The 27,064-nt window shown below is 42.1% G+C and overlaps 3 protein-coding genes across 3 annotated transcripts in view; 1 reads left to right on the top strand and 2 right to left on the bottom strand.

Moving 5' to 3' along the window:
* sycp1 (synaptonemal complex protein 1) overlaps nt 1-17,402 on the top strand; it is a 28,092-nt gene extending 10,690 nt beyond the window's left edge. Inside the window, exons 26-42 of the mRNA XM_056301817.1 lie at nt 10,443-10,508; nt 10,628-10,812; nt 11,996-12,063; nt 12,319-12,416; nt 13,328-13,381; nt 13,597-13,685; nt 13,794-13,911; nt 14,370-14,432; nt 14,531-14,593; nt 14,679-14,762; nt 14,863-14,979; nt 15,088-15,198; nt 15,317-15,409; nt 15,516-15,578; nt 15,698-15,829; nt 16,813-16,920; nt 17,272-17,402. Of these exons, the coding sequence (XP_056157792.1) occupies nt 10,443-10,508; nt 10,628-10,812; nt 11,996-12,063; nt 12,319-12,416; nt 13,328-13,381; nt 13,597-13,685; nt 13,794-13,911; nt 14,370-14,432; nt 14,531-14,593; nt 14,679-14,762; nt 14,863-14,979; nt 15,088-15,198; nt 15,317-15,409; nt 15,516-15,578; nt 15,698-15,829; nt 16,813-16,920; nt 17,272-17,400 (1,641 nt within the window). The 3' untranslated portion in view covers nt 17,401-17,402. The remainder of the gene's footprint in view (nt 1-10,442; nt 10,509-10,627; nt 10,813-11,995; nt 12,064-12,318; nt 12,417-13,327; nt 13,382-13,596; nt 13,686-13,793; nt 13,912-14,369; nt 14,433-14,530; nt 14,594-14,678; nt 14,763-14,862; nt 14,980-15,087; nt 15,199-15,316; nt 15,410-15,515; nt 15,579-15,697; nt 15,830-16,812; nt 16,921-17,271) is intronic.
* Nucleotides 17,203-22,560, bottom strand: si:ch211-105j21.9 (sialomucin core protein 24-like). The gene is made up of 4 exons (XM_056274564.1): nt 22,423-22,560; nt 21,174-21,725; nt 18,353-18,505; nt 17,203-18,267 (listed from the first exon to the last, which is right to left on the bottom strand). The coding sequence occupies exons 2-4, from the start codon at nt 21,709-21,711 to the stop codon at nt 18,116-18,118; spliced, it is 843 nt and encodes a 280-aa protein (XP_056130539.1). The 5' UTR covers nt 21,712-21,725; nt 22,423-22,560; the 3' UTR covers nt 17,203-18,115.
* A 1,810-nt stretch (nt 22,561-24,370) lies between these two features.
* slc5a8l (solute carrier family 5 member 8, like) overlaps nt 24,371-27,064 on the bottom strand; it is a 14,488-nt gene continuing 11,794 nt past the window's right edge. The window contains exons 12-15 of the mRNA XM_056274116.1: nt 27,039-27,064; nt 25,609-25,718; nt 25,399-25,484; nt 24,371-25,210 (exon numbers count right to left, since the gene is read on the bottom strand). The exon at nt 27,039-27,064 is cut by the window's right edge and continues 171 nt beyond it. Of these exons, the coding sequence (XP_056130091.1) occupies nt 25,091-25,210; nt 25,399-25,484; nt 25,609-25,718; nt 27,039-27,064 (342 nt within the window). The 3' untranslated portion in view covers nt 24,371-25,090. The remainder of the gene's footprint in view (nt 25,211-25,398; nt 25,485-25,608; nt 25,719-27,038) is intronic.

Below are 27,064 nucleotides of genomic sequence, written 5' to 3'. Positions count from 1 at the left end.
GGGCAACTGCATCGACACAAAGCCGATGCTTAGACCGCTATACCACCGCGGACCGCAACATTTGTCAATTCTAAAATTTATTATCCTTGTTTGAATATTGTATCCGTCCAAAATTATTTTCCTCGTATCCATTACCTTGTTAAGTATAATTTAGAGTTCACGACTGTAGAAATCTCTGAATAGCTGAAGAAAACTGCCACTGACTCATCAAATATAACATCAAAATGTAGGGATCCTCTCTTCCTCAGAGATGAACTCAAGGTGGAATTGAGATTGTTGTGTTGTAGTAGGAGGTTGATTGTCAAGATGGGATGGCCGTCATAAAGTCCTCCAGAGATGACAAGTGTATTGTCTGCTATTAATCCATCTGTTGAGGATTGAACAAGTATGTTTTTCAACTCAAAATACTGAGTTTATCTGGAATGTAAGATGAATGAGTTTAAACCCCTCACCTGTGTCTGCAGTGTTGTAAAGAGGTTGGTGTGAGAACTGCATTCTCCGTTTCCTTCCGTGGAACATGTACATGAACAATCCCACAGCAAACGTGCCAAGCAGGACCCCAAACACAATGGTAATAATAATATTCTCCGCATTGGCAAATTTCACACCTAGTTACCCAGGAAATGAAATGACAGACTAGTAGAAATACAAGACTCACTGAAAATCTTTAAGTTGTGTACCGTTAACAGGGTTGGTTCAGATTACTTTGACATGTAGTCAGTTACTGAATGCAAATTACTTGGTAAAGCAATCCATTAATTTACAAAAATATAAATCTGGCCCTGTGATGGCCTGGCAGCCTGTCCAGGGTGTCTCCCCGCCTGCTGCCCAATGACTGCTGGGATATGGTCCAGCATCCCTGTGACCCTGAGCAGGATGAGCAGTTTGGATAATGGAGTGATGATTAATCTGAATACTTTTGGATTACTTCAAAATCAAACACTGAAAATACTGCACTTAATCTAAAAACATTATACACCGGCACAAAAATGTTGGTTCTACAAATACTTTTGTTCCTGTTTAAACATCTCAGCACATTTTCAATGCAAATAAAATGCATTTTGCATATTCAATATTTACAGTCGGTCAAACCAAATTACACTTGCAAAAAAATCATAAATGGAGATTTCAATACCAGGTCGGTCGAGGTCCGGGTTACCGACGGCCGGCACCGGTACTGTTTGCCATCCCGGTTCCGGTAGAAACCCTGCTACTGTTGGACGAGGGATAAGGAGAGTGGGAAGTTATGTCCAGGGGCAGTGGGAGAGGAGGAAGGGTGGGAGTGTGGAGGTGAGAGTCAGAACTTTGAATGTTGGCACTATGACTGGTAAAGGGAGAAAGCTGGCTGACATGATGGAGAGAGGGAAGGTAGATATACTGTCTGCAAGAGACCAGGTGGAAGGGGAGTAAGGCCAGGAGCATCGGAGGTGGGTTCAAACTCTTCCACCATGGTGCGGATGGGAGGGGAAATGGGGCAGGGGTAATTCTGAGTATGTCAAGAGTGTTGGAGGTGAAGAGAGTCGGACAGAGTGATGAGTATGAAGCTGGAAGTCGAAGGTGTGATGAAGTGCAAATGCCCCACAACTTGGGTGGGATATGCAAGCGAAAGAAGAATTCTGGAGTGAGTTGGATGAAGTGGCGGAGAGTGTACCCAAGGAGGAGAGAGTGGTGATTGGAGCAGACCTCAATGGGCATGTTGGTGAATGGAATGGAGGTGATGGTTAGGTATGGTGTCAAGGAGAGAGGAATGTGGAAGGACAGATGATGGTGAATTTTGTGAGAAGGATGGAAATGGCTGTGGCGAAAAGGAATTTCAAGAAGAGGGAGGAATACAGGGTGACGTAGAAGAGTGAAGGAAAGTACACACAGGTGAACTATATTTCATGCAGGAGGTGTAGTGTGAGAGATTAGAGACTGCAAGGTAGTGACAGGGGAGAACATATCTAGACAGCATTGGATGGTGGCCTGTAGGATGACTGGAGATCAAGAGGAGGAAGAGAGTGAAGGCAGAGCCGAGGATCAAGTGGAAGAAGACTTGTGTGGAGTTCAGGGAAGCACTAAGACAGGCACTGGGTGGTGGTGAAGAGTTGCTGGATGGCTGGACAACTACCGCAGAAATGGTGAGGGAGAAAGCTGCGAAGGTACTTGGTGCGTCATCTGGACAGACGGAGGAAGACGATGAGACTTGGTGGTGGAATAACGAAGTACAGGAAAGTATAGAAAGGAAGAGGCTGGTGAAAAAGAAGTGGGATAGTCATACGGATGAACGATGTAGACAAGGAGCAAAAGGAGATGCGGCATCGGGTGAAGAAAGAGGTGGCGAAAGGGAAGGAAAACAAATCTTACTTTATTCAGACACAAAGGTAAGGTCCATTTTAAAGACACCACAAAGAAATACAACACAAGACAAGAACACAAAAATATAGCTAAAAACAGCAGCTCACAAGTCCACAATGATGAAAAGCTATACAGACATTTGTTCCAATGTTTCCAGAAACAAGAGGAGGACCTGGTGTCACTTTGTGTAGGCACCGTTAACAGCAGTATCATTACATTCTTAGAATCAATTAAATCGACATGTAAATTTGTACATGACATTCCTCAACACAGCATGAAAAGTGGGAACATTACTCGTCACAAACACATGACTTGCACGTGTCCATCTTGGAAGCTTGAGAGCAAGTCTCTAAATGCATCGTTATATGCTACCTGCAGCTTTTTCATTTTTGCTTTACTATAAGTGCACCACAAGTAGGCAGTATAGAGTGGAGTACAGCAGGCCCTAAAAAGAGCAGTTTTAACCTCATCTGTACACATATGAAATTTGCGTGCCAGCACCATGATCTTTTAGTAAAAAGTATTTTTATTCCACAAGTTTCATTTCTTTATGAGCCCAGATGATTTTGGGAACCTTTTGAATGAACTTGTGTAAGATTATTCTGTTCCTTTCCATGGTAGTTCTTCGCCGATGCACCTGAACCAAGGCCCCCCACTGAACGGCGCACATTGAACATGTATAAGTCGGTAATTTGAGAAAACCTATTAAGATCATTATCTTTCATTTTAAGACGATATTAAGCTTTGTTTATGGGGACTAATGTTTGTAGAGAAAAATGGTAGTCACCAGTTCATATTGTTTTCTCACAGGTTTTTATTTCCATTTACAATAACAAGATCATTCATTTCTTTGTTTTTCCAAATAGAGTCCTGCCTTTCTTAAGTCACCTGGGAGTTCAGTAAAATTGGCGACAATGAAAAGGATCAGAGAAGCTGGTTGGACTGCCATCACTCACTCGAAGAAGAAGAGGTGTGCTGAAAAGGTCTGTGTGTAGATTTTACTCGTCTCACACAGTCAGTGGAGATAGTACGACCGGACAATTTTGCCTGTGTTCAGAGATATATTTTTCCAAGTATAAATTCCCTTGTATTTTTTGTTGTTTTCCTAGTTGCTTCTGAGTGTTTGAGTGTTCCAGCTGTTTTTTTTTTGTTTTTTTTGTGCAGTGTTTATTGTCCACATGGGGACATACTGAGGGGTTTTCATATTAAGATTTGTCATTCTGAAATTTATCATTATCCTTGTTTGAATATTGTATCAGTATGAAATTATTTTCCTCGTATCCATTACCTTGTTGATTATAATTTAGAGTTCACGACTGTAGAAATCTCTGAATAGCTGAAGAAAACTGCCACTGACTCATCAAATATAACATCAAAATGTAGGGATCCTCTCTTCCTCAGAGATGAACTCAAGGCGGAATTGAGATTGTTGTGTTGTAGTAGGAGGTTGATTGTCAAAGATGGGATGGCCATCATAAAGTCCTCCAGAGATGACAAGTGTATCGTTGTCTGTTATTAATCCATCTGTTGAGGATTGAACAAGTATGTTTTTCAACTCAAAATACTGAGTTTATCTGGAAAGTATGATGAATGAGTTTAAACCCCTCACCTGTGTCTGCAGTGTTGTAAAGGGGTTGATGTGAGAACTGCATTCTCCGTTTCCTTCCATGGAGGAAACTGTTATGACCTACTTTTCACTCACAGATGATAACACCGTTTCTGAATTAGCTGTGGAACTTCGGCATGTTTGTTTCGCTCCATGCATAACGTGCACATAATCCGACTGACTCTCGTCTACCTTCCCGCTCCCGTGGCTGCTCTGTTTACTATCCCATAATCCCCTGTGTCCTTAAAGGTGTATTCCCCTAATACTGAACATCACATCCCTCCAACATTCCCAAGAAAGTAAACATTACATTCCCGCTATAGGATAGGGGTTGAAGTTTCTTTGTAACAAATCCCACTAGCGGTATCGCAACATAAACATTTTTGTTTTTTTTGTTGTTGAATTAACGGCATACAAAACCCAAACTAATGCTCCACTACAACACAGTCCAAGGTGTTATGTTATGGCACAAAATCATTAAGGTACTCTGGCCGCTTCACGGCAACCCTTCTTGGGTAGCGAGGGGCGCCTGAGGTCACTGGGCCTGACGTTGGGTTGGGTTCATCATTGTAAACAAAGTCATTTGGGTCAGTCTCACTCCGCATGCTGTTGTCCTCTCCCAGTGTACCAGTTGGACCAAGTGTGGGGGACACTCACTTGAAGTGTGACGCATTTCTTGTCACCACCTGCTGCCCCCGTTGAGCAGTGATCATTGTTCCTTTTGCTGCAGTGACTTGAAACGGCTCCGGATGGAAAAAGGACTGGAATTTGTTCTCTGGTCGCAGTCTTTTCACCAGTCTTTCACTTCCTTCTCTGCATCCTCCCAGCCGGTGTCTGCACAGTGTAGGACCGTGGTTCATCTCGCTGTCGGATGACAACGGCAGGCTCCCAGCCGCGCCGTGTTTGCATGTGTACGGTGTCTCCTGGGGGTCAACACTGGCAGGGGCTTTGCACGCTGGTCGTAACGTTGTTTTTTGGCGGAACTGCAGGTTCCGGATCTTGCTGTGAATGTGCTGTGGGACTGATTGTGTCAGCACAGCACTGGAGCACGGAAGTGTGCTTCGTAGAACTCTCCCCATCAACATTTGTGCAGGTGATACGTCCAACACAATCGAGCACCGAGTGCTCGATCCAATACACCACAGGGCCGTATGTGCAGGCTGCCGGGCAGAATGAGCAGGTTGCCTAGCCCGCTGATTCCTGCGCTCTCGGTGGCGCAGAGCCACAACACCATCCGAAACGGTGTCTGATCGTTTCTCCATTTCACGTGCTCGTTGTTCAGACGCTTCTTCCGGCCTGGCCAGTTCCAGGAGTTTTGTCAGATTCACCGTGGGATCAGTGAGAGCTTTTCTCCTAAGCTTGTGCGATACGCAGGTTTGCACAATGTGGCGTCTTATTCCTGCGTCAACGTCAGAGAACTCACAGGATACTGCAAGTGTGCATAAGCGGACATAGTATTCCCCAACGGTTTGATTTCCAGACTGTGTAGATTGCCTAAACTTGTACACCTCAAAATCCACATTCCTCTTTGGTGAAAAATAAGTCTCGAGTGCCTTAACGGCTTTATCAAAATCTTTAGCGACTCCCTTATCAGGCAGCGTCACAAAAATGTCATATACCCGTTCGCCCGCATAATGAAGTAGCCATGATGAGATGGCGGATGACGTGGATGAACTTGTTGATTCGTGCTAGCTAGCTCAGCTAACGCGGTTAGCTGAACGTTACTACCCTTTTGTTACTACTGATTAGAGTTCATAATTCAATTCCGCGGTGCAGGTTCCGTCAATCCACAAAGTCCTCGTCGCCATTGTAATGACCTACTTTTCACTCACAGATGATAACACCGTTTCTGAATTAGCCGTGGAGCTTCACCATGTTTGTTTCGCTCCGCGCATAACGTGCACAGAATCCGCCTGACTCTCGTCTACCTTCCCGCTCCCGTGGCTGCTCTGTTTAGTATCCCATAATCCCCTGCGTCCTTAAAGGTGTATTCCCCTAATACTGAACATCACAGTGCGGTACTGTAACATTTCGCATCTGGCAACGCCGGTTTTTAATCACCGCAGCCATGACAGCTTCTTCATCATACCGTCATAAATGGACAGCAAATAATAACAATAAATAAATATATGCTGATAGGTCCGGTGGTTTGCGAGATTAGCCACAAACACACGCACCCAAGTACTTAACCCCCTCCCGGCTGCCGCCTGGTGGAGATATTTAAGCAGTACCCCACCAGAGGGTGGCGCTGTTATACTGAATATCAGCAACAACAGCGGCACAATCACCATTTATCAGTTAACAGTAATAAGCGACAACAGACGATGAATTGTTTATTTATTTATTTAGCTCCGCCAACAAATAGTTCCGCAACGGCGCTCTTGAACGTGGAACGTTGCCAGGCAACCAGAACACAAACGTTGTCCTCTTCTGACGACCATTCGTAACTTAACTCAGACGTTATTAGTGGAAATGTATCCACCTTTACCGCGCAAGTTTGTTACAATCTGATATTGATAACGACCGTTAATGTAGCCTAATTAACGATACATACAGTTAAAAGTCCCACCGCCGGTAACGTCAGCGCTCGTGGAACGCCTCTTGTCCAATCAAATCGCGTGGTTGGAACTAAGGTGTATAATTATGAGTCATCATTTGCAGTTGAGCTGGGTTGTCCGCGCGCTCACCCGCTGGAAAGCCGTTGACCGTTAAAACAGATTTGACCGACTGGTTTTGTGGGAAGAGGCTAATTTACGTTGGCTTAAACCGCTGCCTTTAGTCCGCCGGGATCTCTAGAAACCACACCGGTTTGATGCTCAAGGTGACGGGGAAAGTTGTGCCGCGGCACCGCGTTTTGTTTCTGCCGTTTTGCGGAAAGTTTGAAGAAACGGTAACCTGGCCAGCCGGGGTTTACGCTTTAGCTAGTTAGCTAACATAGCTAATTAGGAAACGTTGTTTAGCTAGAAAACCCGGGTTAACCAATCGGCGTTACTAATTCGGTTGGTTAACGCTATTTTAGTTAAGAGTCAACTAATTTAGTAGTCTAGTGTTTGGTCTAATTAATTTCTTTTTACCCAACTATTGCACGGCCAGAAGGCCAGACATGACATGTTAGCCTAGCGTTGAGTGGAGTACGTTAAGCGACATTTTATAGCTTCACTCAGCCCTCTCATTCTCCAACTGACCATTTTGATTCGTTAACCAATGCGTGAACATCGACTAACAAAGTTTTACATGCAAAATCCTTATTTTGTACATTTTGTTTCAGAATGGACGGAGCCAAAAGATTCAATTTTAAACTGCTGCTGCCTCCTCGGTTCCAGGCGGGACAGGTCTCTGATGTCAGACAACAGGAAGTGGTGGACGACTGTGGTGGTTCGAGACACACAACGCGGCAGGTAGCCAACACTTTGCCTTGTATTTTTCTCCACCCATCTATTCATCCATCCATCCATCACCTATACCCACTTGATCCAATTTAGGGTAGCAGGGTGCAGGAATCTGTCGAAGCAGGCATCGAGCTGAAGGCAGGGAGGTGCCCAGAACAGGTCACCGGGCCCCATGCAGAGACGCCTACACACCAAAAGACAGTTTAGAGCAGCGTTTCCCAACCCAGTCCTCAAGGAACCCCTGTCATGCAGATTCTCGTTGTAACCCTGCATAGGTAGCCCTACTTGTACTTACTCAACCAATCATCCCACAGCACTAATTATGCAAGGCGTGCAACATCTGACATAATTGCCTGCTGATTGGTTGAATAACTACAAACGGGTACCTATTCAGGGTTGCAAAGAAAATCTGCAGGATAGGGGTTCCTTGAGGACTGGGTTGGGAAACACTGGTTTAAAGACTCATTCACCTAAAAAAAAATCATGTCTTTAGACTAAGAGCAAACCTGAATACCTAGAGGGCACTAGGGTTTAGTGATAATTAAAAATCGAATCATGTAGTATCATCTTTCAGATGTATTGCGTTGAGGTTTGGATGCTGTCACAGGGTGATTCACAATTTTGTCTAAATTAATGATCACACGAATTTTTACGTATTTTTTCTTTTAAGTATTTACAGAGTAGTTGCGATTTTATGCTCTACAGTACCAAGCGGTTCAATGTGATAAACCTCATTTGGATTCGTAAAATATCTTAGTTATTATTGGCACACTATTTTCCATATAGTCCAGCAGTAGAGGAAACCCATAAGAACAGGGAGAATCCACACAGGTGAACAGGAATTGCACCCACGACCCTCTTGCTGCAAGGCAACAGTGCCACAATGCTTCCCACCCGTACATTTAAATAAGTTAAACCATAAGGATTTAGGTTAAGTCAGCATAATGTCATTTATATCAAACTGACAAAACAGTTCAGTAAACTTTAAAGTAAGCTTAGCTTGTGGCAGCCAATGAGGGTATTTGTCTAATGACAGCCTGTTTTAGATTAGTAACCATTGTTTTCTTTTTGACAGCATAAAGCATTAATTAATACACCTTGTTGTACCCCAGGAGGGTGGAATCATTATTATCCATCAGGAGTAAGCATAACTGCTGTTTTTCCCCAGGGTTTTCATACATTTTTTGACATGCCAAGTGCATCTGTCCCCAACACAAGCACGGTTGTGCCAGCTATACCTGCCAGGCAAGGTACTGCATTTTTCATTATGTTGACATTTCAAATCAATAGATCACTAGGTAGCCTATAATCTTCTTTTGTGGGCATAACTCATGAGGAATTGTTGTCTTCACCAAAGATGTGCCCAAGATGAACGTCGTACAACCACTGGAGAGGGAGGAGGTAACTTGGACATTGGTGGTAGCTGGGAGCAGCAATGTTCCACTTGAAAGGTTATTTCCAATATGTGTGGAGTAAGTAGAGGTCTATGCTACAGATAATCTCCCTAACTGTGACTATTTCCTAGAGTAATCAAGGCGAAATGTATTCCAAACTGTTTGCTGAAGTTGAGAAAATACAGTGTTGGAAAGTCAAAGTGGAGTCTGAAATGGTACAAAAAGACAGGAGATGTCAAGAAAACAAAAGAACAATTGAAACTCAGCGCAAAGTCATTCAAGAATTGCAGGTGTGTGCCTCACTTCACCTCTCTCACTTTTGTACGCCCTCATATGAGGGGAAGATTGATAATACTGTATATAGTCAGATGGCTTACACTGACCCCTTTGTCATGGTTGTATGCTTGTTAATGTATGTATTTTTTACAGTTTGGAAATGAAAGTCTCAGCACAAAGCTGGAGGAACAGATCCATGAAAACGAAGATTTGAGAAACAAGTACTTTTTTTTGTTACTTTATTTCAAGGTAGGCTTCATAGACATTTATATAGAACTGTTGTGCTAATGTCTTGTAATTTTCAATGCAGGGATGATGCCACACGCAAACTGTGTCATCTACTAAAAGACACATTCCAACACTCGATGAAGAAAATGCGTTTATGTAAGTAAAATGTGAATGTTAATTTCTTGTGCAAAGATGCATTTATTCCAGATAAGACATTTTCCAATATTTCTGCACAAACTTTTCTTAATTGTTTTCCAGTTGAATCTGAGAGAGAGGAAACACATCATCTCTTTATGGAAAATGGTGCAAATATTCAGGTAAAATGTCGACATAGTACAGGAGGCATAATTATTTTGCAAAACAAAAAGCTGGACCTTTGATTTACTTGTAGTTTGCTCATGCAGAGAAGGATTGCTGCATTTGACAAACTTCGTGTTCAAGTAGAGTCTGAACGACATGAAATGCAGAAGGGTATGTTTTTTTTGTTTGTTTTTTTTTAAGTGAAATTTTCACAAAATCTTGAACTTAAAGAATAATTTCTTGGTGATGGAAGAAACCTGTGCATACAAATTGTAGTGATGAACATTGAAAGAATAGTCAAATCCTTGCTGCTTTTGATAATGGCCTTGCAATGTCTGGGTAAAATATCGCCTGATTGCACAGCAACAGGATGAGTAATTGAGAACTTGCTGTCTGACTAGACTTGTACTATATGAACATTTTTACAGTTAAAGAGATCTTGTTGCAGTCTGAAGATCTAAAAGAGAAATTTGAGAAAGAATATAACATGAAACAGGAAGAGGTGTGTATAAAATCATTTTACATCAATTTAGATGGGGAGACCAAATAACCATGAAGGTTGTTGGGATAAGCATCTAATTATGTGGCATTAAAGAGTAGTGAATGCATTTGCAGGTTTAAGTCAATTTTATTTGTATAGTCCATTATTACAAATTTGTCTCAGGTTGTTGTTCTTGAAACAAAAATGAAGGATAAGGAAAACGAACTGCAAAAAATCCTGCTTACCCTCAATGAAACCCAGGAGAGATGCAAAGAACTGGAAGAGTCTACAAGTAAGAATTTTGTTTCCACTTGCGCTGTTATCACACAAACATGTGTAAAGTGCCTATTGGGTCTATCAGTTTTTGTAAAGCTGGAAAAAGATCTAAAAATCACATTTATCTTTAATGACATTAACTAACCATTTTGCAGATCAACACTATGCACTTGTCCAATGCTCGAAAAAGGAACAAAATTCCCTTCTTGAAAAACTGCAATGTAAGGAGCAGCTCTGGAGAGACGCTGAGGTGAGGGATAAAATGATCAGTAATACATAATTTAAGTAGGCTGTGTTCTGCTCTGTGTATCTAGACTGAAATTCAATCTTTTCCTTCAAGAAAAACCGAGAAGCTATTGCTAAACAACTGGCAAAAATCAAAGAAGACTATGCACTGATCATCCTACAGAAAGACTCCAGCTTAGAGGAGGTCAACAAAGTGAAAGACCAACAAGCAGATAAGCTGGTTGAGATTCAGGCCTCAGCAAAGGAGCTACAGAATTCATTAACATCTGAGATGCAGAGGTATCTTTCAGAGCTGTGGAGGAAAAACTAAATATTGAGATCTAGGTATCCTTTGTCCTCTCGTGGTTTACTTTAAACGTTTATTTGGGAAGGGACAATGTACATTAATCAACATTCGAAACAAATGTAAATGTACCCGAGTTAGCTAGTAGGCTAGTTTCCATCTGTGCTCTGATGTTGTTAGGCATCCGAGGATAATAGAATAGTACAAAAAAACCTACAAAAAAGTTAATATACAATACAAGAACAACAAGAGCAACCAAACAAGAAAATGTATACAGAATATCCAAATGTAGAAAAAGATAATATTGAAAATAATATGTATAAAAAGCATAAATACAACACAGAAACTGCACAGTACAATTAAACATGTTAAGGGTGTGTGCGAATAGTATCAATGTTGATGTTATTGGTTCTCAATAAACCATTTCTTAACATGACACTTAAATGAATAATAGGATGGGGACTCTAATTGATTGTGGTACTGAGTACCATTGATGTGATGTTCTAAAGGAGAAGATGGCCTGACAAAGCAATTCTGAGTGGGATTGTGCAGTCCCCTCTAGCTGCACCTTTTAGTACCTCTGTTAGTGGTAGATTTGAAGTTGATGAAGCTGGACGGAGGAGGAGGAGCTAAACCATCCATGATCTTATAATCTAGGCAGATATTTTTGTTTTTGATGAGGTTTTCCCAACCTTTTTTTTCTTTCTTTTTTTTAATATGGCAATAATGAAAAGTGAATGGCTTTTTGTCTAAGGTTTTGGGTGATTGTTTATATAATGACTCCAGTGTTTTTAAAGTTGTAGAGTGTGTGTTAGACCAGCTTATCAGACAATAGATGATACAGGAAACAACCATTGAGTGGAAGTATATCTGCTGCCTCAGTTGATGGGAAGTCTCTGGTAAGCTGAAATTTGCCAAACTAAACTTTATTGCAGACTCTTTATGTGGGGTTTGAAGCCGAGGTTTGAATCTGCGTACTCCTAAGTATTTGTATTCTGAGACGGCGTGTAGTCTCGCTCCCTGGATGAGAATATCTTGCTCTACATTTATGCTGTTGTCTTTTGAGAAAAACATACAAACTGTTTTTGACACATTCAAACTGTGACAACATTGGTTAAGCCAGGATGTGGCCTTCAACATAACATTGGTTACTTGTGTTATTGTGACTCATTTTTCAAGGTCCAGTGAACTTAAACTAGAAGTCACAACCATCAATGCTGAGCTTAAAAAGAAAATCGCACTATTTGGTAAGTCTTGCTGGGTGAAATTTGTTGAATTGGATTTCCAGTCATTGTCAAACTTAAAGACAATATTTTATCTAATAGGAGAAATCACAGGGCAGAGTGCAAAGAAAGATGGGCAAATCAAAACCCTTGAGGATGAACTGGTATGGCATGTGTTTTTTTTTTAAAAATTTTTTATACATTTGTACATTGTCTACCTCTCAGCATTCTCCACAGTATACTATGATCATTTCTCTTAGGATATAAAAACAAAATCAGTTGAGGCCCTGATGGGAAAGATTGAAGTCATGGAGTTTAGAGTGGAGGAACTCGCAGCTGATCTCTCTAGGAAAAGTGAAGAAGCTCAGCTTTTCAAGGTGAGTGAGTGTGTGGCTGAGAAAACCACTGACGGGTTAGTAAATAACATTGACTATCATGTTACAATGGCATCTGTCAAGAGGTGTGATATATTAGGCAGCAAGTAAACAGTCAGTTCTTGAAGTTAATTTGTTGGAAGCAGGAAAAAAGCGCAAGTGTAAGGATTTGAGCCATTTTGACAAGCGCCAAATTGTGATGGCTAGACGACTGGGTCAGTGCATCTCAAAAACAGCATGTCTTCTGGGGTGTTTCCGGTATGCAGTGGTCAGTACCTACCAAAAGTGCTTCAAGGAAGGACAACCAGTAAACTGGCGACAGGGTCATGGATGCCCAAGGCTCACTGATGCGCGTGGAGAGTTGAGGCTAGCCTGTCTGGTCCAATTCTACAGAAAAGCTGCTGTAGCTCAAATTGCTGAAAAAGTTAATGCTGGCTATGATATAGTACAAGTGCCAGAACAGACAGTACATCGCACCCTGCTGCGTATGATGCTGTGTAGCCGCGGACCGGTCAAGAGTGCCCATAATGACCCCTGCCCACCATTGAAAGCACTTAGAATGGGCATGAGAGTGTCGGAACTGGACCATGGAGCAGTGGAAGAAGGTGGCCTGGTCTGATGAATCCCTCTTTTCTTTTACATCGTGTGGACAGCAGGATGAGTGCGTGTTGTTTAACGGGGGAAGAGATGGCACCAGGATGCTCTATCTCTGTCGGAGCTGTTTTGGTGGCACGAGAGGGGTCCTAGATAAAATTATGCAGGAGGTTTTAATGTTTTGGCTGATCAGTGTACATAGGTAATGTAAATGTATATCAAACCTTATGAGAAATGATGGTTGAGTTTATTCAGTAATATTGCTGAATAGCTGTAATAGATAACATTTTTAAATGTGATTTGTTTTTTCTTTGACCCAGAATGACACTGAGCAAGTCTCTGCTGAGAAGAATGTATTGGAGAAGGCCTTAGAGGTTGCTGAAAATACAATGGAAGATTTAAAAGGGGAAGCCAAAATGGCTGAGGTGTAGTTTTACATCAATTTGATTTTCTTTATTTTGTCTGTAGCTCCTTATAACCTATAGTAGTGGGCAGTATTTTCATTCATCAATTAATTAATGAAAAATACTGAGATATTCTTACCGTACGTAAAACCTCCCTAAACTGAGGTTTTTTTTTCCTACCCCAGGTTAAAGTGAAGGAGATTGAGAGTCGATTATCAGTCGAGCTGAAAAAAAAAGAATCTGATTTTCAGATGAAGAAAAGGGACATTGAGCAGTATGAGTGCGTTTGTACAATATACTATTTTCATATTCTACATCACGCTTAATTCTACTACGTTAGCTTTAATGCCCACAATGAATATTTTTTGCACTAATTCTCAAGAGTGAAGTACCAAGAACTGCTGTCAAGCTTAAGCAAGGTGCAATCTGAGAAGAATGCAATTCAAGACCAGATTGCAAAAGGCTCTTCTAATGCAAAAGCACTTGAGGAAGACCTGAAGGTCTGTACAAAAGTCTTATTCTCAAGCCAAGCCATGAGACAATTTTGATCTGGTTTTAATGTTCCTCTAACTGTTCTTATCAAATGAATGACTAAACATGGGACCTTTCGAATGACCAGGCAAGTAAAGAAGAAAGGATTATGATCACAAGCGAGATTCAGAAACTTGAAGAGGAAAACCAACATTTACGGTTAGTTTTCATGCTCCAGATCTACAAATAGGCGACATTGCATGCTGGAGGTTGAATTGTCTTATTTTGATTATTAAACAGAGAACAAGTCCATTCCCTAAACACCAGAATTCAGGAGCAATGTCAAGAAACAGAGAACTTACAGAAAAACATGGCAGGAAATGTAAGTGTGGTATCTCAACAATGAACTAGTACATGGTTATAATTTAAGCACAAGCTGTCACCAAGGCATGTGTTGAGTGTGCTGTGCCTCTTTTTGTTTGTCTAGTGTGAACATTTGCAAGACGAGATGAAGAAGAAAGAAAAGCGGATAAAAACGGTGGAGTCAAAGGTGATAAATAAGACCCGTACAGTTGACCATCAAATATGATTGATACATCCACTTGTACTTTCCTCTTTTCTGTGACTGATAAATGTTTTGCTTTTCAGCTGTCCAATCTTAAGACAAGATTTGATACTAAAGCTAAGGCCCAAGAGGAATGCTTGAAAGGGGTTCGTAATAACTATAGAATTGAAGATGCATTGGGATCATCATTTGTATAGTGACTATTTAATTTGTGTATAGTGAATTATTAATTTGTTGGTCGTCCACCCCCAGAATAAAGTGCTTAAGAAACAAATGGAAAAGGAGATTGAACGATCCAGTAAACTTGAACAGGAGGTATGGTATTTTTCCTTCAGTGCTTTACATTGATGATATAATAGTTTATATCTCCCTCCTATTATGATGTTTTAAATGTGTGCATTTTCTCTTGCTTTAGATCCGCAACCTCAAAGAGGAGTCCGATAAGGTTAGAAAACAGAGTGAGGAAGAGCATCGACTACTGCTTGAAAACCTGATGGCCAAATCATCCTTTGCTACAGAGCTTCAAAATGAGGTTACTTTTGCAATTAATTTCTCTTCACATTTTTTATGCAAAAAGTAAAGAATTGTGAAAAATGTGCAAGAGAAATCGGATATAATAATGGATATTGTTGTCTTCTAGGTCCAGAAGTTGAAAGTTAAAATTGCAGAGGCTGTCAAGAATGTAGAAGATGCAGATCTCGGTTGTCAAAACAAGATAGCAGAAATGGTTGTGTTGATGGAGAAACACAAGGTCAGGTCCCCTTTATTTCTTTATGCCACTCATTGTCTGGCCATGCTTTGATATAGCATGGCTGTTTACCCAGAAAACATCTGCAACAAAGTAGGAAACTTGAGTTTGTCATTATCAGAGTCAGTATGAGCAAATGGTTGAAGAGAAGGATGCAGAGCTTAACGAGACCAAGAGGAAAGTGGAGGCAGCTCTCAGCAGAACAACTTCTGTGGTATGATCCTGAAGAAAAATGTATCTGAAGTAAATACAAAACCTGGTTGTTAACAGTGAAACAACCAGCACTGTTAACACTTAATGTGAATAATGGTTCCCTTTAGGAACTGGAGCTGTCAGAAAAGAAAAATGAAAATGAACGTCTCAGAAAAGAGATGACAAAGAAGGTAAGTTTTCCATCCAGTCTCCATTCATCTAAATTATGATTTGCTTCCTGTTCTCTAGTGTTAGACAGTCCGTGTTTTGGATGACCTGTAATTTACTGTTGAAATTTTGGTCCCCTCAGACTAACTCAAAGGAGGTGTTTTGTTTGGAGCCCCCCAAAGAAACCCCTACAGTAAGAGACATATTTGATAAAACCAATATCAGAACACAGAGCAGCAACACTCCTGCGAGACCAGCAGCTCCAAAAACCAATGTGAGTTCATTTATTCTTTTGAAACTTTTTATTTATTTTTTTTTGAGATCATATAAATTTAGCATATGGTGTCATTTCTGGCACACTCCTTTTTCAGGGCAGTTGAAATTGACAACAAAGAAAAAATAATATCTTCAGTTTGTTATTTTGTGGATGAATAACAATCTAGCTACACGTTCAGTACATATAATCCCCCATAGAAATTTTGAGACTGAAGTCCTCTTATGCCTGGATCAGACTGCACGACTCAGCCTGATTTTGTCATCACTGACAAATTTCCAGCATCGGCCCGATTATGAGCAACGAACGTCTTTACCCCGTGTAGTGTGACATAACTGAAGAACTGAGATGTGGCACTGGGATGCCCCACAAATCCCCAACAGAAAGTCTAGCATGTCAGACTTTTTTGTATTTCCTGCCTAGTCTGACATCTCCTATGACGTGTTCCTTGACGTTGACCAATAGGATGACAGAGTGCTCTCTGGTACACATGTAAACATGGCAAAGACCGTCCTTCCCGACAACCTATGAACTCACAAGATTGTGAGAGGCAGCATACGATGGTTGGTCAGGGTCATACTTGCCAGTCTCCTGGCTAAGACGCGGCAAGAATGTATGGCAGCATGATTGCCTAATCTAACATGGGACCATCATGAAAGACAAAAATATGGTGTAGTCTGATCCCGGCTTAAAGAACACCACAAAATGGGTTGGAGCAACACCAAAGACCATGGTAACAAACAGTGTGTTAGAGACCATTATGATATTGCTCCTGTTATTGTATTATAACAACTCAAATCATTATTTATTTATTTTTTGTCCTTTTAGTCAAAGGGAATTCACAAAACTCCATCTTGGTGCACAAGCATAAATGGAGCAACTCCAAACATCAAGGTAAAGTCTGAGTTATTTATTTATTTATTTGGGGGGGGGCGTTGTTTCCATCTCTATTGCTGAGACTTGTTCGTTGATTTCTCTTCCAGTCCTACAGAGTAAGAACTCCTCCTTCTGTGGAGATGTCTGTTCCCTGGAAGGAAAACACGCTTGAGCTTGATCCTAAATCTGACAGCTCAGAGCCCCATGATCTCTTGGTAAATATTATTTTTATTCCACAGGTTTCATTTTTTTATGAGCCCAGATGATTTTGGGAACCTTTTGAATGAACTTGTGTAAGAATATTCTGTTCCTTTCCATGGAGTTCTTCGCCGATGCACCTGAACCAAGTCTCCCTACTGAACGGCGCGCGTTGAACATCGATAAGTCGGTAATTTGAGAAAACCTATTAAGATCATTATCTTTCATTTTAAGACGATATTAAGCTTTGTTTATGGGGACTTCTGTTTGTAGAGAAAAATGGTAGTCACTAGTTCATATTGTTTTCTCACAGGTTTTTATTTCATTTTACAATAACAAGATCATTCATGTCTTTGTTTTTCAAATAGAGTCCTGCCTTTCTTAAGTCACCTGGGAGTTCAGTAAAATTGGCGGCAATGAAAAGGATCAGAGAAGCTGGTTGGACTGCCATCACTCGCTCGAAGAAGAAGAGGTGTGCTGAGAAGATGTCGGTGTAGATAATACGACCGGACAATTTTGCATGTGTTCAGATATATTTTTCAAGTATAAATTCCCTTGTATTTTTTGTTGTTTTCCTAGTTGCTTCTGAGTGTTTGTGTTGCTTTTTTTTTTTTTTTTTTGCAGTTTGTCCAAAAGGGGACATACTATGGTGTTGAGATTTCATATTACATTTGTCAATTCTTTTAATAAATTTATTTCTGATTTCTCCCAATTTAGTGGCCAATAGATCCCTATTTTAATTCAAACGCCCACCCTCGTACTGCATGCGTTCGCCAACTGCATCTCTCCGGCCGGCAGTCTCAAAGGAGACGCCTCCCCACTTTCGTGACAAGGCGACTCCAGACCGAACCACTGCTTTTTCCGACACACACAGAGACGCATTCACGTGACGAACACAAGCCGACTCCGCCCCCCCCTCCCGAAGACAGCGTTGCCAATTATTGCTGCTTCATCGGATCTGACGAGACCGGGGCGCGAACCCCCGTCCCCAGTGGGCAACTGCATCGACACAAAGCCGATGCTTAGACCGCTACACCACCGCGGACCGTGACATTTGTCAATTATAAAATTTATTATCCTTGTTTGAATATTGCATCCGTCCAAAATTATTTTCCTCGTATCCATTACCTTGTTAAGTATAATTTAGAGTTCACGACTGTAGAAATCTCTGAATAGCTGAAGAAAACTGCCACTGACTCATCAAATATAACATCAAAATGTAGGGATCCTCTCTTCCTCAGAGATGAACTCAAGGCGGAATTGAGATTGTTGTGTTGTAGTAGGAGGTTGATTGTCAAAGATGGGATGGCCGTCATAAAGTCCTCCAGAGATGACAAGTGTATCGTTGTCTGCTATTAATCCATCTGTTGAGGATTGAACAAGTATGTTTTTCAACTCAAAATACTGAGTTTATCTGGAATGTAAGATGAATGCGTTTAAACCCCTCACCTGTGTCTGCAGTGTTGTAAAGGGGTTGATGTGAGAACTGCATTCTCCGTTTCCTTCCGTGGAACATGTACATGAACAATCCCACAGCAAACGTGCCAAGCAGGACCCCAAACACAATGGTCATATTCTTCTCCGAATTGGCAAGTTTCACACCTAGTTACCCAGAAAATGAAATGACAGACTTGTAGAAATACAAGACTCACTGAAAATCTTTAAGTTGTGTACTGTTAACAGGGTTGGTTCAGATTACTTTGACATGTAGTCAGTTACTGAATGCAAATTACATGGCAATTACTGTAACTGGAAATGCAAATCATTGGTTTACACAAAATATAATTAATCTGGCCCTGTGATGGCCTGGCAGCCTGTCCAGGGTGTCTCCCCGCCTGCCGCCCAATGACTGCTGGGATAGGCTCCAGCATCTCCATGACCCTGAGCAGGATGAGCGGTTTGGATAATGGATGGACGATTAATCTGAATACTTTTGGATTACATCAAAATCAAACATTGAAAATACTGCACTTTAAACTAAAAAAAATTATTCATGAGCACAAAAATGTCGGTTCTACAAATACTCCCCCCCCCCTTTTAAACATCTCAATACATTTTCAATGCAAGTAAAATGCATTTTGCATATTCAATATTTACAGTTAGTCAAACCTATCCAAAGGAACTGAATCAAGTGCAACTGGACTTGGTATATATCCGTGAAGACGTTTCGCCTCTCATCCAAGAGGCTTCATGAGTTCGTGCCTTTCTGACTAGACCAAGCTACTCTGACTGAGCCACTGGTTCAGATATGTGGACGACACATGGATCAAAATCCAAACACAAGGTGCAAGCGTTTACCAAACACATCAACTCAGTGGACAAGAATATTAAGTTCACAAGGGAAGATGTAAAGAACAACAGTTTGACTTTCTTGGACTGTGACGTCCACATTGGGGAAGACAGGAGCCTCCACATTGGGGTTTACAGGAAACCTACACACACAGACCAATATCTACTTTTCGACTCACACCACCCGCTGGAACACAAACTGAGCGTCATCAGAACTCTGCAACACAGAGCTGACAATGTGCCCAGCAGCACTCAGGCCCAACGAGAAGAACACAAACACCTGAGGGGAGCTTTAAGAACCTGCGGTTACCCCAGTTGGACCTTTGTGAAAACTGCAACACGTTCCAAAAAGACCAACCAGGTGGGCGACGAGGAGAAAAGGAACAGAAAGAAGAGCACAGTCATCCCGTATGTTTCTGGGGTCTCCGAGAAACTCAGGAGAATTTTTAACAAACACTGCATCCCGGTATACTTCAAACCCAGCAACGCACTCCAACAAAGACTGGTTCATCCCAAAGACCGTGTACCACACACCCGGAAAAGCAATCTGGTGTATGCTGTACAATGCAATGAGGATTGCACTGACCTATACATAGGAGGAACCAAACAACCACTACACAATCAGATGGCCCAACACAGAAGGCCAAACTCCTCAGGACAAGACTCAGGAGTCTATCTACACCTAAAGGAGAAGACACACTCCTTCGAGGACAGCAACGTACACATTTTGGACAGAGAAGATAGATGGTTTGAAAGAGGGGTGAAGGAAGCCATCTATGCGAAACTGGAAAAACCATCCCTCAACAGAGGAGGAGGTCTGCGACACCACCAACTATCTCCCACTTACAATGCCGTCCTTTCGTCTCTACCCAGGAGTCTAGAGAAGCTTAGCCTCCAAGAACAACAGTCGGTCACTAACGGCTCCAACGACTCATGACCACTGAATGGAGCACTAACGAAGTCGAAACTAACACCCCCAACGACCGTCGCTGCTTAACATCGGATCACAAAGAGCCATGCACATCAATAGCTCTGATACCGACGGGCGTTGCTAAACATCGGAACACAAAGAGCCATGGACATCAATAGCTCTGATAATGACTCCAAAGAGGATAAATATCTGAGTCTCATCACCAGCCAGTCAGACTAGCTTGGTCTAGTCAGAAAGACACGAACTGATGAAGCCTCTTGGATGAGAGGCGAAACGTTTTCACAGATATATACCAAGTCCAGTTGAACTTGATTCAATTCCTTTAGATAACCATGACCTGGATGAATGAGAACATTCACAGACAGTTAGTCAAACCAAATTACACTTGTCAAAACTGCTGGTACAAATTACAGGTGTACTGTGTGTGTATTCTAGAGCCCTGCATGGGCCAAAAATTCCAGCCCTAGCCCGGCCCTGGTCCTTAATGTTCAAGCCCTAGCCCGGCTCCATCCTGACAGTTCAATTTTTCAGTCCGGGACCGACAGCAATATCACTTTCTATCAAGCTCTGATTCACGCGAACACAGCATGGTCAGCTGTCATGTGTAATGCACGTGCGCATGTATAATATATATACATATATCTCAGTATAACAATATTTCATACAGTGGCAAATGTGTGCTTTGCATGTATATGGGAAGCCCGATCCCGAGCCTGATTATAGGAAGAAAAAAAATGGCCCGACCTGAGTCATTTCCGTGTGTCACAGACCTCTAAAAAGAACTGCTTTGCTCATCACTACCACAAAGTAGAGCACTTGTTCCACTGGTTATCAGGAAAAACATTTTTTTCATGAATTACCATATTTCAAAGTAATGAAAAATATAATGACATAATCCTTGACGATGTAACTATAATTACTTTTTTAATGTAACCTGGGGTTCTAGTTATTTTTGTAATCTGATTACGTAATCCCAGTTACATGTAATCGGTTACTACCCAACCCTGATATTAATAAACCTGTAAATATGACTGGGGCCTTGAGGTTTACCTTGTGTGGCACTGGGCAGTGCCTCCGCGGTGGTTTGGGCGGAGGTAGCGGCACTTTGAGTCGTCGGCCTGAATGTCGTATCAGTCAAACTGTGATTTACAGTCGTCTGGGTCACCTGAGTTGCAGGCACAGACACCTTTGGTGTTTCAGCAGTGGGTGTTGTGGTTGCCAGAGCTGTACTATCTGCTGCAGTGGTTCGGGTGGTCGTTGTCGAGGGGTGATCCGTTCTTGCGGGTGATATTGCTTTGGTCCCAGTTTGCTTTGTCAGTCCAGGGGCAGTGCTGGAAAACGGAGTGGTGCTGTCAGTTGACTTCAAGGAAATGGTTATGGACGCTGCCCTAAAATCAGTGGTGTCAGTAGTTGAAGGTATTGCATAAGAGGTGTGTTTCAGAGCGAGGGTACTGGGGCTCATTTCAGGCTTTCCAGTCACGCCAACAACTGTCGATTCCGAGGTCCCTCTCTCTGGTGCCGTCCTTGTCGTCGTAGCAGAAGAAAAGGCCAAAAGACAACATACCAGCAGAGCGGAATGGGCATCCATAGCTGTTCTAAAGTCTAGAGTGGAAAACAATAAACACAAGATCAGAAAAACAAGTCAAACAGTTAATATTTTAAACACCGAGTCTCAAAACTGTTTATTATCTGCGTAATTTTGCACACGCAAAGAGTCTGACTCAGCGGGACACTCGCATAAACAAGAGAAAACGCGGCATTATAAAGTAGAATGTGGAATAGTGTCTATGAACATGTGTTTACGCGGCGGCGAGAGGAAGAGAATAATTGGTGTCTCTTGTTTAAAAGGGTAAAAAGCTTGGCGTTAGAAGAGTCACATATACTGGGCCTCCTCCCCCGTGACATGTCCCAACACCAGTGACGTGTTATCTCTGTAATAAGTCTTCCTGTATACACCATCATAGCAGCTCCGTACACACCGCTCGTTATTACTCTCTTGACTCGGGCCGTGTAAATACATCTTCACGTATAACACAGAGCTCGTTTGGCACCGGCAACCGACTCGTATTGCAAAAGCCCGTCGAAACAAAAGAAGAAGAAAAAAAACCCAACATAAAAACAAAAGCTCAAGCAGTGACTTGACCTCGTGAGCCGAACGACCACAATATATCAGATGGTCCCGTTGTATCGAGGTCAGAGTCTTTTAAATGACACGGTTTGTGTCTTGGGTTTACATTTGCCCCCAAATCTCTTTGTCCTGCCGCTTAGCTTGCGGAGGCGGCTGAAAATCTTTGCTAACCTTTGTTGTTTGTGAGCGTTAAAGCAGGAACTCGGCTCACGTCCCTGGCAGCCACTCGCCGTCCCTTTGCTGTGACTGCCTGCAGTCTGCTCCCCACAATCTGTCAGCAGTGGGATTGCCCTCTTCCCGCCATCGTGGCAGGTAAAGTGGGAGGGTCAAGTCTTTGTAAACTTCCCTCTTTTGTATGTTGCCGAGGAGACAGGGGGCAAAGTTATGGCACTGAACTCTCGCTCCCTCTCTCTCCCTCTCTTATCTCTCTCTCTCTCTCTCTCGCTCTTTCTTCTTTCTCGCTTCCCCTTTTCTCTCTCGTTTTCCTTTTTTCTTGCTGCTCTCTCTCGCTCTTCTTTCTCACTCGCTCACTTTCTCCCTCATGCTCCCACTCTCTTGCTCTTCTCTTTCTCACCCTCTCTCTTTTTTCTTTCGCTCTTGCTCTCTCTCTCGCTCTCTTTCTGAACTGTTATGTGAATCAGTTCTGTGATGGAACATGAAGTCTTTACTGGACATGTTAACGTGAAGGGGGGACTGTTCATATTGTTAAAAAGATGTGATGTTAAACTCTGTTTCTTGTTAAAGACTTACTTTAAAATCCAAAAACTGTTTTTTCTTCTCTATTTAATGCTCTTTTTGTCTTTGTTTCTCTCCCATGTCTTTTCCTCTTTAGTCTCTTCCCCTTCTCTCTCTCGTTTTCTTCTTTCTCGCCTCTCTCTCTCGCTCTTCTTTCTCACTCGCTCACTTTCTCCCTCATGCTCCCACTCTCTTGCTCTTCTCTTTCTCACCCTCTTTTCTTTCGCTTTTGCTCTCTCTCGCTCTCTTTCTGAACTGTTATGTGAATCAGTTCTGTGATGGAACATGAAGTCTTTACTGGACATGTTAACGTGAAGGGGGGACTGTTCGTATTGTTAAAAAGATGTGATGTTAAACTCTCTTTCTTGTTAAAGACTTACTTTAAAATCCAAAAACTGTTTTTTCTCCTCTATTTAATACTCTTTTTGTCTTTGTTTCTCTCCCATGTCTTTTCCTCTTTAGTCTCTTCCCCTTCTCTCTCTCTCGTTTTCTTCTTTCTCGCCTCTCTCTCTCGCTCTTCTTTCTCACTCGCTCACTTTCTCCCTCATGCTCCCCACTCTCTTGCTCTTCTCTTTCTCACCCTCTCTCTTTTTTCTTTCGCTCTTGCTCTCTCTCGCTCTCTTTCTGAGCTGTTGTGTGAATCAGTTCTGTGATGGAACATGAAGTCTTTACTGGACATGTTAACGTGAAGGGGGGACTGTTCATATTGTTAAAAAGATGTGATGTTAAACTCTGTTTCTTGTTAAAGACTTACTTTAAAATCCAAAAACTGTTTTTTCTCCTCTATTTAATTCTCTTTTTGTCTTTGTTTCTCTCCCATGTCTTTTCCTCTTTAGTCTCTTCCCCTTCTCTCTCTCGTTTTCTTCTTTCTCGCCTCTCTCTCTCGCTCTTCTTTCTCACTCGCTCACTTTCTCCCTCATGCTCCCCACTCTCTTGCTCTTCTCTTTCTCACCCTCTCTCTTTTTTCTTTCGCTCTTGCTCTCTCTCGCTCTCTTTCTGAACTGTTATGTGAATCAGTTCTGTGATGGAACATGAAGTCTTTACTGGACATGTTAACGTGAAGGGGGGACTGTTCATATTGTTAAAAAGATGTGATGTTAAACTCTGTTTCTTGTTAAAGACTTACTTTAAAATCCAAAAACTGTTTTTCTTCTCTATTTAATTCTTTTTGTCTTTCTCTCCCATGTTTTTTTCCTCTTTAGCCGTTTCTTTAGTCTCTTCCCCTTCTCTCTCTCTCTCTCTCTCTCTCTCTCTCTCTCTCTCTCTCTCGCTCTCCTCAGACGTGCACGCTCAGACCTGTATAGTCAGCTCACGCACGCTGCTGTATTTACTGTATTTACTGATGAGTGTTTGTGGTTATTCTCAGTCGACGTCGCTGCGTGTTTAACAGAGGATTTATTGATAGTGTATTTATGTACAGTTAGTGCAGTCTTTTTTTTTCTCCATAAACCAAATGCAGGGAAAAAACAGGAATGATACCCCCCCCCACACACACACACACCACCTCTGACGTGTTACAACATATAAAAGTAAATTACAATATTAAATACAGAACCATTTGTGGAGGCCGAACAAGGCGAACCTTCACATTATTCTCAATTTCCAAGTAAATTAAAGGTCCCTTTTAACAGCGAGCAGCGTGACGGGCGTCCATTTCTTCTCCATTTACAAATCGTTTGAAGTCATTCTGCAATTTTCTACTAACGGAGAGAGATGTAAAAAGGAAAAAAGAAAAGAATCGCATTTGATAGTCAGGTAAAACAAGGAATACGCGGTAAAAATCACTTTCGGCAACATGTTCCAACACAACTGTATTAAATACATTTCACATTTGCATCAACATATATGTTGAATCGAGCCCATGTCTTATTCACAGCTAGTTTTCCCTCTGCGACGCCGTAGCCGTGGCTGATCGTCATCTATAGGTCTGTCTCATTTAAAATGTCTTCCTAATGAGCAGCGTCTGTCCCCGTCTTCATCACGCAGGCGCTCGCTCCTCTCCAGGCAGTCTATGGAAAAGCTTTGGATCCAGACGTGAAAGTCAAAATGACAAAACGCGTCTCCATTAAGACTTTGTCTCTTACAGGGACTCGACTCTGTGGCGTTAAAATCTCGTGGCTTTCTCCACACTTTTATCCATGACGCCAACCTGAGAGTCCGTGATTTTAAAGTCGTAGTAGTCGATCTTCGCGTCTGACCCGGCCTCGTCGATCAGCTTCTTGTCCTGCAGAGGAAGGAGAATGTGCACTATGTGACATGCAAATGTTTGGCAAACAAACATAACACGAGCCAAAGGAAACAACACACTCCCTATATTCTGTTATCATAGACTGAAGATTGTTATGTTGGAGTGTTGTTATTCTATGTTAAGTACAATGTGAGAGCCATGAAGCTGGAGAGCAATGTCTTTACCTGCGAGCTGGGACAGCGGGAAAAGCAAATCAGGTCATTCGTCCTCACGAACAGATCAGAGTTCAGGTCCCTCTGCTTACAGCCGCCTGAAACAGTGGCAGATAAGTAACCACACAACTGTAATTGCTCTTTCATAATACGATAATGGAGGCTTAAGCAAAGCCAGCCGTGACCTCCCTGGTCAGCGGCGCAAAGAGGAGGGCGGCTCACCAGTGATCATGCTAACGAGCAGGCCGATAAGCACTGTGCTCAGCGTGCCCAGTGGGCAGAAGTAAAGGTAGGACAGGGAGTACCAGGAGTCCGCCAGGGCAGGCCTTTCACTGCGAGAGAGAGAGAGAGAAAGAGAAAATCCAGCGAGTCAAGTAAATTCTTTGAGACGGTACAAGCCTGTTTCATGCCATAAGCAATCATCAGCCGTCGATAAAGCTACTCGGGGAAAGGACATGCATTTACTGCCTCGTCATGCACATCACGTGCACAACGTCCCATGGGGAAGGGAGCGGTGCAATTTACAAAAATTCAAAAGCACGCTAACAGAGGTGAGACATTCAAAATTCAAAAACACGTGATCGCTAATGGTCCAATGGGGAGGGGGGGGGCTATTTTGCTCCTTATTTGTTGAGCACTTTCCCTACCATTGTTTTTTTTAACAAAGTTTATATATATATATATATATATATACACACACACACACACACACACGTGTCATCGCTCTTACCATTCCCAAGTTAAAGCTGCAATCCGCAACTCTTCTCTCTCAATAAATCATTTTACCCATCTGGATCATGGGGTCAGGTTACATAATGCTACCCAGCGTCCTTACCACGGTTGGAGACGAACTCCAGGCTCTGTATAACGCAATCGACCGTTTTTCCCAGGATGCCATTTTTACAAGGGTGCAGACTATTTACTGCTGAGCTGACGGCACACAAGCCACAATGGCTGCTACACCTTGTTTGTAGTCCGAGTAAATCATTTTCTCTGCCTCCTAAATCAAACTATAACACAACACTGTTCTACTGTAATACCGATTGTGTGTCCGGCAGAATTGCCACGTCGTGATCCCATTTCAAATGAATGAAATGGTTGGCAGATTGCAGCTTTAACACTTATGTTATTATATTATTATTATATCACTGGGGAGTGATAAAGTTGATCAAAAGTCATTTACATTGTAAAGTTAGGCCATAAAATTGTATATTTACCCACTGAGATTACATGTTTTTAGCTGTTGAGATTACACATCAGTGTTTGAAGCCGGTCTGATCGTTAACACTGAGTCATGCGACCCTCTATGAGCAACGGCTGTCATGTACTGTTCATCTGAGCAGAAGTCATGGGAAAATGTTCTTAAAAAGTCCTTGAAGATGATTTCTTAAAAAAGCGTGGGAACCCTGATTCCCAGTTGGACTCACAAATGGAGAATAAACCCATTCCCCATGGGCGATGTGTGTAGAGATCTCTCTGGTCCCTTCAGTACTGACCCTCACTAGATTTTACCAAGCTCAGTTCATGATTAGCATTAGGGTAACCACAAAACCTTAATTATCATAATTTACCATTGACTGTACACACTTCCAGTGCCGTATCGTGTTTACCAAACACACACAGCCCTTCTGATGACACGTGGTGAAACTCACACATGCTGAGTTGTTAGCGGTGTCGT

Source organism: Lampris incognitus, chromosome 2, assembly GCF_029633865.1.
Source record: "Lampris incognitus isolate fLamInc1 chromosome 2, fLamInc1.hap2, whole genome shotgun sequence".
NCBI lineage: Eukaryota > Metazoa > Chordata > Actinopteri > Lampriformes > Lampridae > Lampris > Lampris incognitus.
Note: the sequence above shows the minus strand (reverse complement) of the source record. Positions and strands in the feature narration are given on the sequence as shown.